The sequence below is a fragment of the Humulus lupulus genome, chromosome 1 (assembly GCF_963169125.1).
Source record: "Humulus lupulus chromosome 1, drHumLupu1.1, whole genome shotgun sequence".
Classification (NCBI taxonomy): domain Eukaryota; kingdom Viridiplantae; phylum Streptophyta; class Magnoliopsida; order Rosales; family Cannabaceae; genus Humulus; species Humulus lupulus.
In genome coordinates, this window is record NC_084793.1 from 93,426,379 (window position 1) to 93,436,884 (window position 10,506).

General features: G+C 33.9%; 2 protein-coding genes across 2 annotated transcripts; one reads left to right on the forward strand and one right to left on the reverse strand.

The window, feature by feature from the left end:
• Window positions 1-2,515: 2,515 nt before the first annotated feature.
• On the forward strand, window positions 2,516-6,346 carry LOC133796042 (mitotic checkpoint protein BUB3.1). Its single transcript, XM_062233525.1, has 9 exons — window positions 2,516-2,869; window positions 2,944-3,074; window positions 3,226-3,308; window positions 3,848-4,114; window positions 4,336-4,411; window positions 4,796-4,876; window positions 5,717-5,795; window positions 5,888-5,988; window positions 6,065-6,346. The coding sequence occupies exons 1-9, from the start codon at window positions 2,750-2,752 to the stop codon at window positions 6,138-6,140; spliced, it is 1,014 nt and encodes a 337-aa protein (XP_062089509.1). The 5' UTR covers window positions 2,516-2,749; the 3' UTR covers window positions 6,141-6,346.
• A 76-nt stretch (window positions 6,347-6,422) lies between these two features.
• LOC133796037 (ATP-dependent Clp protease proteolytic subunit-related protein 1, chloroplastic) lies at window positions 6,423-10,236 on the reverse strand. Its single transcript, XM_062233519.1, has 9 exons — window positions 9,941-10,236; window positions 8,551-8,666; window positions 8,176-8,382; window positions 7,957-8,061; window positions 7,758-7,820; window positions 7,465-7,576; window positions 7,180-7,241; window positions 6,926-7,108; window positions 6,423-6,841 (listed from the first exon to the last, which is right to left on the reverse strand). Exons 1-9 carry the CDS (start codon window positions 10,167-10,169, stop codon window positions 6,755-6,757), a joined length of 1,164 nt encoding a protein of 387 aa, XP_062089503.1. The 5' UTR covers window positions 10,170-10,236; the 3' UTR covers window positions 6,423-6,754.
• Between the last annotated feature and the right edge of the window lie 270 nt (window positions 10,237-10,506).

Below are 10,506 nucleotides of genomic sequence, written 5' to 3' on the forward strand. Positions count from 1 at the left end.
GCTATACAACTAGGTTTAATCAATTGCAATTAAAATAAAATACCATAAAAATATTTTTATAAGTTAGAAAAGGCGAATAAAGAAAAAACTAAACTTATATATTAGAAATAAATAAGAAGAGAAAAAATAGAACGTATCTTTGTATAAATGCCTCAATGAACAAAGTCCAATAACTAAAATTGAAAATTACAACCATCCCCGAAGTTGTCAAAATTTCCAACGACTTACAATAACAATTTGCCTTAACAAAACTTATAATAACAAATAACTTCAATAACTTAGAATAACAACAAGAAAAACAATAATAATAAAAAATAAATTGTCAAAATAATAATAATAAAGCAATTGACTGACGTGAATAAAATAAATATCTTATAATATTATATTATAATATTAAATTTAAGATAATTATTGTATAAAAATATAAGACAATTCTCATATAGGGGCTTCACTTTAAGCCCTACCGGTGGGACTCTTCAGTGTTCTCGACTTGTGAACTGTTTTTGGCGCGATTTTGTTTATAACCGTGTATATTGTAGTTGTTTATTGCAAATTTTCAGAAAATTCCGAATAGTTTACAGTACCGAAAACTAGGTTCAAACATGTTGCTTTCCACTCGCATAAAAAAAATTATTCACGTGTGCAACATGTTTGAACTTAGTTTTCGGCACTGTAAACAATTCAAAATTTTCTAAAAATTTGCAGAATGTTTTAAACAACTACAATATACACGGTCATAAAAAAATCGCGCTGAAAACTGTTCACGGCTTGAGAATATTGAGAGCCCACCGATAGGGTTTAAAATGAAGCTCCTATAAGAGTATTGTCCTAAAAATATATATAATGAACTTAAAAAAATAACTCTAAATATTGAAACAAAACAACTACTACAATTGTTTATTAAATTATATCAAGCTGTAAAGTAATAAAATAAAAATAATAATATCTCTAACTTCTCTAATAAATTGCTGGAAAAAATAAAATAACGTGTAATAAGTAGTTAAAAACTTATAAGAAAAGTAATTGTTAATAATTATCTCAATATATAACGGTTAAAAGAAATTAAAAACTAAAAATTACCTTATCGTGAGAAGCCGTTGTTAAAAAAACCACCAGAAAATACTCCAAAAGAACTAATTTAAAATACTACACAAATTCAACCCAATTGGAAAACTAATTAGAACTTGGATTTTACAATAGATTAAAACACAAATTGGTTCGAAATAGATTTCAAGTTGGAAATTCTTGAAGAAGAAGAATAAAAAAGTAATACACATAAAAATATTAAAACTGTAAAAAAAAAAATGTGAAATTACAAATTTAATCTTAAAAATTAGGGGTGAAATGATAAAATTTCCCTAAAAAAAAGTAAAAATTAATTACAAACATATGACATCATTTCAAAATCATTCAAATATATGAGAAATTTATTCTCATATAATTAAATTAAAACTAAAAATAGCTATATATTTTGAGAAAAGTTAAACTCTCATATTTATGTTAAATTTTTTTTAAAAAAAAAGCCATATTAGGTTTAATTTTCTCTATTTTAAAAAAGGACTAATTATCTAAAATAGAAACTTACATCTAAAATTAACATTTAACTTTAATAAAAATATAATTATTATTTTATTTTATATTTTGTATGTATTAAAATAATTAAAAGATTGTTTAGTATGTTTTTAAAGTTTAATATAATTTTTTTTTTCAAAAAGAAAAAAAAATTCCAAGTGATTTTCACAAACGTATTTTTTATTCACCACAATTACTACTTTTTGAATTTTTTTGTTTTCATTTTTACCATCTCTATTTTTTTTTTATAAAGTTATATTTCATTAATACAACTTTATTAAGTTTATATTTTCGATAGTATGGTTTGCTCATTGATTTTATTATATATGAAAGCATCAATCACATTAACTACTGTAGTTGATATTCTAGTTTGATCAGCATGTATTTTTGAAACACTTGTACCATCAACTTCATCAAACACATTAATAAGTCTTATAGTGTAGTTTTATTTATAAATGACAACTAAATCAATCAGATCAATGCCAAGTTTTTTGAAACTACATCAACCATACAAATAAATTTTTGAGTGATTTAAAGTATCCCAGTCACTAACCTCCCACCAAAGAGACATGAATGAAGATTTGGTTGAAATTGAGGTTTTTTTTTTAAGCTTAATTATACTATGGCAATGGCTGTCGCTTGAGTTGTATACTTCTCTGTTTGTGAGATTAGCTTGTGGTGAAAAGCCTTGGTTGATGCGGTGCAAGCCGTAATATTGATTTTTTTTTTTTTTTGCAAATCAACATTAATGAATAAAATTTGACCACACCTTACTATTGAAATAATTTATTGTTATATATATAAATATATAAAAAAATTAAAAGTATAATCGTAATACTTTTAGTTGCTAATTAAAATTTGAGATGAATTTGTTGTAATAAAAATAATAATAATAAGGAGATATATTTATTTCCTGTTGTTATTCGAATTTGAATATTCAATCAAAGCAGCTATTTGAATACCTCCATTTCCATCCGTTGGAGCTTTGGCGAATTCAAATCAAACTCTCTGTTCTCATTTATTTATTTTAATTTTCAAATCAAACTTCCCTCTCTCTCTCTCTCTCTCTCTCTCTCCACTCAAACCAACAGCCTCTTCTGCACACACTCATCTCTCTCTTCTCAATCTAAACAAAAACCCTAAAAAAACCTTACTGCGGCCTAACTCCCATCACGTCATGACAGCTGTCCCGTCGCCGCTCCCCGGCCAAGAGCTCACCAACCCACCGTCCGACGGAATCTCCAACCTTCGCTTCTCCAATCATAGCGATCACCTACTCGTCTCCTCATGGGACAAGGTACGCCTTCACCTCTCTGCTCCATCCCTCGTTTTTTTCCCCTGTTCCTTATTCTTCCTCTTTTCATTCACCAGAGTGTTCGATTGTACGACGCCAGCGCCAATGTGCTGCGAGGTGAGTTCATGCACGGCGGTGCCGTTTTAGACTGTTGCTTCCACGATGATTCTTCTGGGTTCAGTGCCGGCGCGGACAATACAGTGAGACGGTTAGTTCCTTTTTGCTTTGGTCTACTTTTCTGATTGGTTGGTGATTCAAATTTATAACACTTTTCAAGATTAGGGTTGATTTATCGTTCGTTTATGATTCGTTTTTTTTCCCACCCGGATATCACAATTTGACTAATTTTGGTATTTCAGGCTTGTTTTTAACTACAATAAGGAGGACATTCTCGGGCGGCATGATGCACCTGTACGGTGTGTTGAGTACTCTTATGCAGCAGGTTCGGTTTTTTGTACCTCTAACTTTGTTTTCATTTCAGATTTCCTTTACATTCTCTTTTCGTATGCTATGATGATTTGGGCTTTGGAGCATGTAATGCTTTTCTTGAGTGTATCTTTGAGATAATCTGCTAGTAACTATAGCAATCTTACTACTTTCGGTTGAGTTCTTGGTTTGGTTAGTCCAGCTATTGAAACTATTAGGTACTATTCGCCCTTGTTTTACCCTATCACATTGCATTTTCGAACGAGAGGGATTATACCCTTTTCCTTTCACAATCAATAATCAGAAATGGTTACCAGGGCAAGATTGGTTTCGGAGACCTTTCAAATTCTTATCCTGATTCAATTTTATAACAAGTATAACTTGTGCACCAATTGCTTCTATTTTTAAATAGCTTATATGCTATGGTATTTACTAGTTACTATATATTTTTAGTGAACTAAACCTTTTTGATTCATAGCTTATATTCCTTACATTTTACAATTCAAGATAAGATATAATAAACACTCTGCTGTCCTGGGTTGTTTATGGTTGCAGGTCAGTTGATTACAGGAAGTTGGGACAAAACACTCAAGTGTTGGGACCCTAGAGGTGCAAGTGGGCAGGAGCGCACCCTGGTTGGGACATATGCACAACCAGAGCGTGTATACTCTCTTTCATTAGTTGGAAATCGTTTGGTTGTAGCAACTGCAGGAAGACATGTGAATGTCTATGATCTGAGAAATATGTCCCAACCTGAGCAACGAAGGGAGTCCTCGTTGAAATATCAAACTAGATGTGTGCGTTGTTATCCTAATGGAACAGGTATTTATTTGATGGTTATTAAATATGGATGATGTGTCATGGGCCTTACTTTGTTTTTAGTTGATTTGAATTTCTCAAAATGTTCCTTATGAGGATTGAAGATAATTGCATGACCTTTGTATGTATGTATATATGGGTTTTTTCAGTTCTGATTTGTGTTATTTATTCATTTTTTATTCTTAGTATTTGGGTATGTGTACTGATTTCTGTACATTTTGTAGGATATGCTCTCAGTTCAGTTGAAGGACGGGTGGCAATGGAATTTTTTGATCTTTCAGAGGCTAGTCAAGCCAAAAAGTATGTCTCGCTGGAGTAATATACGTAGTAGTATATACAACAAGAAGCTTAAAGCTGTTATTATTTTGCTTTTTATCAATTATTTTTTGCAGTTTTATTGGGAATAAGTGCTTTCTTTCCATTTGGCTGTTTTTCTATTTGCTTGATTCTGATTATATAAATGAGGGGATTGGTATGTTATTTTGGAGAATGCCTCTGTAAATTGAACTAAGTGATAAACTGTTTTGATGATAGAGTGCTCCATGATGTGAAAAGTCAATAAATTAGGACATGGCGGGCCCTCTTAAGGATACTTCTATATTTAAAATACAAGAACTTTTATGTTCTACCGCAGACCACTTTTTCATCAGTGTTAATGGTGTGATTTATTCATTTTTCTTGCAGATATGCGTTCAAGTGCCACAGAAAGTCGGAGGCTGGAAGGGACATTGTCTATCCTGTAAATGCCATTGCATTCCACCCTGTGTAAGTTCATCAATATCCTTGTGTATTTGAGATTTTTAACTTTATAACCGACGGATGGAAAAATAAGACGCCACAAACCAGAACTTCTGACAACAGGGTTGTTAGCATGAATTGCAGTAGCCCATTACTGACTTTGGTGCATCGAAGATGCTTGCTGCTGATATAAGTTATTAATTAAGCCTATGGAAACTTAAGCTTGCTTGTGATTGATAAACTTTTCTGAACTGGAAAATTGCAACGCAAGCTCGTAAAGGTTGGCCCACGATGGCCTGTTTATGTTAGCCCACGAAACTCATATTCACTTTTCCAACAGCCATACATTGTTCTAACAGACAAATATTCGAAGAGTAGATTTTGGCTTTATGAATAGATATGTTCCAACCTCGCATCCCTTCAATCTAGATCTTTTGCTCTTCTAAAAATCTCTCTAAAAAAAAAGAATGCCATTAATATTTACCTTTTGTCAACCATGTTCTATGTAACTTATCATGGTTCAGCCTGTCACACATCATGTGCGGGCGGGTCCTTTTACTGTAGTGTCAGGCCAGGATTGCAAATAAATTTGTGGTGTGGGTTGGGTGGTTTAGATTGACAACCCATGTAGTTTGATAATACCTCCAAACTGTGGTGCGTTTTGTCAAATTGGTCAAAGCCACATCGCAAACATGCTTATTTGCATCTCTTTATCACATGAATGTGCTGACCAGACTTTCAACATTCAAAGTAGAAAATGATTTAACCTAAACCTGTGGCCTTTGTTGGATAAATGTCCTTGAACTCGATCATTTCTGTTTCTTGGCATGCATGTTTATTTGATTCTTCTCCAAATTCAATTTCCAGATATGGTACATTTGCGACTGGTGGTTGTGATGGTTTTGTGAATGTGTGGGATGGCAACAACAAGAAGAGATTGTATCAGGTAAAATTTTGTCACCAGCACCACTTGTTTCTTTTCCTTCGGATTGAAATATTAGAAAGTGCTGAAATTTACTTTTTTTAATTTTGCTCTAGTACTCAAAGTATCCGACAAGTATTGCAGCACTGTCTTTTAGCAGAGATGGCCGTCTTCTTGCTGTGGCTTCTAGTTACACATTCGAAGAGGGGGAGAAACCGTAAGAACAATCTTGATTTCTCTTTGTCAATCTCCTTACTCAACAAATATTGACGTATAATTTGTTCATTTTGCAGTCACGAACCAGACGCCATATTTGTCCGCGGTATAAATGAGATAGAAGTCAAGCCAAAACCCAAAGTGTTGCCATAATCATCTTGAATGATTGATTGAAACTGTAGAATTTGTTTTTGTTGGACATAGTAATCATCCATAGTAGCCTGCGACGCTCTGCTGCAATGAAGTTTGTCCTACTTGATATGTATTTTAAATATCTAGTTGAAGTGGCCAGACGATAGAACAATGTACCTTTTCCTCTTATATAGTATTTGTGGCAATTACATCCATAACTCTTCTCATTACAAGAGTAACTTGATAACAAGGATGCAGTGATTATAGCATGTCAAATTTGTCTAAGAACTCCAAATGAATAAATTGTCACGAAATTCAGGTAAGTATAACTATCATTTTAGGCATATTCACAAGCAGAAGGAACAAGCCTCCACGTCTCTTTGTGGATAAGATATTAAACATTAGCCTTGCCAAAAAGTACCCACATCTAACAGCACTAATGTAAATGCTTAAAAGGACTAATGGTGGTCATGAAATGGGGCATCATTACAGTCTGCCCTTATAGCTAGGAAGTTCAATAACGCCCCAAACTTAACTAGTTCCTCCGCGGCACTAGATATGGAAGAAAAAGAACACGAGGCCAAGCATCTTTTGCTTGGTATATCTTGGTTGGTTTGCTCTGCTGTGTTTGGTCACTACCTAAGTCCAGAAGGAGCTGCTTGGGGACTGCCTCCCCCTGCTCTCCTCGTAGCTCTTGATTGAGCAAGCATCTCATCATAGTTCTGATCAGACAAATTATCAGAATTTCCATGTGAAGCTAAAAATGCAAAACTAATCAAAACAAAGAATACACAGAATAAAATTACCCGTTTCTCAAATGCAATGTCACGTGAATTGATTATTTTGTCTGCAACACCATATTCTATGGCTTCTTGTGATTGTAGATATTTGGGTCGCTGGACGTCTTTAGCAATTTCTTCCTTGGTTTTACCAGTGCCTTTTGCTAGCAGCTCTATGTAATACTCAGTATTTGCATCCAGTTCTTTTGCCTAAGAAGTTTACTAATATCTTAGAAAGAAATAGAGAAGGAAAGAGAGAAAGAGAGAGGCACAGGTCCTACCTTAATCCACATATCTATGACAGCCCCACTTGATCTGTTGACCTTTGGCAGATACAACTTTGCTGCAATTCAATGCAAGGTATAAGAAAATAGAAAAGATGCTAGCAATTTTCTGACCACGTTTTGTAGGCATAAAAGCATGGAGATATTTATGAAACCGTAGATGAGGATGTAGGACAATGCTGGTGCATAGCAGATGGGTGCAAATAGCCACTTCGTTTTTCAAAGAGCATGTATGGATGAATTTGTGGTATATAAAATTTTGAATAAAAGTTGAAACCATACTGGAGCAATTAGGTTGCACAGCACGATATCCCTTTGCCCCAAGTGATAGAAGCATTGCTGCTTGACCATACGCCATTCCACAGTTCACCGTGTAGACTTCTGACTTGACATACTTCATTATGACATGCAAACAGTGAAAACTAAGCAGGTTAATCAAGAAAAAGGAGTGGGATAATATCCAAAATAGTAAATAAAACTAAAAAGTATGACCTATATAAGAAATTCACTTGTTTAGTGGTGCTTTTCTACTGAATGTGAAAAACAATCTTTGTAAAGTAGATACTAGTACTTACAGACATCATATCAGCTATAGCATATGCCTCAGTTTCAGATCCAACAGTCTCCATCTTCTCATTCTAAATTATTACAGAACAAATACAAAACAATAAGTAATGAATATGACTGAAGCAATCTAAAATAATAATACAATGAATCATTTCCTTGTGTAGCTTGAAGTTGTTTAAACAATATGTATGTATTCTGAACACTAACCTGTGTCCCAGGTGAATTTATGTATAAATAGATAGGCTTAGCAGGGTTATCATAATCCAACCACATAAATTGAGCAACAAGAAGTTCAGTTACTGCCGGAACAATCTGCAACAATCAGATAGGATTAAATGAATATTGTTAAATTTCAAATGTGACAGACAAGGAAGTATTTAGTATTCTATACATAGGAATTGACTATGACAAGTTGTAGTGACTTACAGGCATGCCCAAATAGCATATCCGAGCATCTAACAACAAGGAAGGCAAATCGGGAGGAGCAGTACGGGGTCTTCCATATCCTCTTGCTCCTCCGCCACGGTACATGCTTACACTCATACTATATTTTGATGGACCTTTGTCGTGCATGCCTGAAAGACTCCACATACCTCCATGATTCAAATAGTTGTGGGAAGATGAGATGCTATCCTGTCAATATATTTTAGAAATAAGAATTTGTTTGATTAATTTTAAAATCTAGGTTCTTTATGGAACAGGGAGCAAGAAAACAACTTTTAAATTTGCAAGGGTTTTAATAACATGTCTTCACCAAGCCAAAGTGAAAACAAAGATAAAAAGTATGTCAAGAGAGTGAACCTCTGTAACTGCTTCTGACTGACGTCGGACAGGGTTATCTTCTGTCATGAACATGTCCATTTGAGAAGGAGAAAGGCCATACAGATACTGGGGTGCATTCTTAAAATTATCCATCACTGAAAACAGAAGATTACTCTAGTACTCAGATGAAACATACAAGAGTATGAATAATCAATACTGCTATATTCTAACAAAGATTGCCATTTCAGGGAGTCCCAAAAGCACTTAAGAAAATAAGAAAAACTTTTATTGGTAGCGGAGAGGCCTACTCAACACTTTCAAATCACCACAGAAGACAGAAAAAAGAATAGAGGGCTGCATACTTGCAACCAAGCTACAAAACATTCGGATAGTAAGTCAATAAATAATTAGTTGCCAACCACATACATGTCAAATACGCTCACCCTATCAAACTTGGACATTGGGGTCCATTATATCCTTGACACCTACTTTTTATTTGAAAAGATTTCCGAAGCATTTCCTCTCTTTTATATTCCTTCATTCCATTCCTACCTGAATTAGTTTAAATGCTCCTGATACAGCGACAAACTTGATTTCTATAGTTCTCCAAACATGCCTAGAACCTTCATTTTTAATTTGATTGTAAATAGACACTTAACTTGAGGCCTGCAAACCTATGGTCCTGTAATTATTATTATCCTTTAAATTCCTCAAACATCTTAACTTCAGGTGGAAATTTTATATTCTCAATTCTGAGATGCAAACGACTCTAACAAATGAATACACACTTTTACATATCCAGGATACTCAATCACTAGCTACTATAACAAGACTGAAACAACAACAATGATGGACCGCCCATAAATAAATGAACTACAAAAATGATTTGAAGAACATCACAAGCAGAGTGCTTTGTAAAAATAACTTTAATGAAAGAATAAAAAAAAAATATTTGTAAAACAACTTCAACAAATTATTTGACAAATGACCAACATAAAGTATTCCCATTCTGATAAATTCCTCTCACATGGATGGATTCACCGTGGTTTTAGTTTCCAAGCAATAATGAACATTCACCACAAAAATGAACAAAATAGTTGTATCATTCTAATCCATGAACTTAATACTGTTTATCCACTCTTAATTCATAGGGTAAGAAATCAATATCAATTTTCACGCCTCTTCTCAGTAACCAGCTGCAACCCAAAGCTTCCAACATTGAAAATTTGGGGAAAAATAACATAAAAATAAATAATAAAAACTGCAGCTCAAAGAAACACTACTTAAGACAAAACAAAAGCTAATTAATATACTTCGACTACCAAATTTAAAACCTACAAAAATACGCTGTTAAATTGGAAATAGACGATATGGGTACATGTTTAAAACTTGAAAATATAAAAAAAAAAATAGAGAAAGAGAGACTCACACCCATCTTTAAGATTTTCTTGCTTGAACTGCTTTGGAATATGGTCAAAAGATTTGGCCGAGGCAGAGATAAAGCACCTTCGAGCTGTGGTAGCCTTCTCTGATAAAGCTCTGAAAGAAGACGGAGCGTAAGAGAGGTTGGTGCCATGAAGGAAGGAAGAGTTTATTGGAGCCAGATAGCGAGCTGAAGAGGACGGAGTCGACAGGGATGAGATGAGAGAAGTCGCCATGGATTTTGAGGGGATACTCTCGTGCCTTACCTTCTCGTAACCAAATCTTGGACACTCTACTTTCACCCTGCAATTGTGAAGCAGAGGCTGGGTCACCAAACGACACCGTTTTCTCTACAAGCTAAGCTAAGCTAACTGCAATCTTCTTGTCGTTTCAGTAATATATTAACGACCAGTAGTTTCTAATTTTTTTTTTCTCACAAAAATCTTCAGCCATCGTCTTATAAAAATAAGGGAATTTATTTGGTATCTTAGGTTTTTGCAAAGTATCATTTTGCTATCCTTTATTTTCAATAATGCTTATATGTTATTTTGTATTTTAAAATTATACATATTT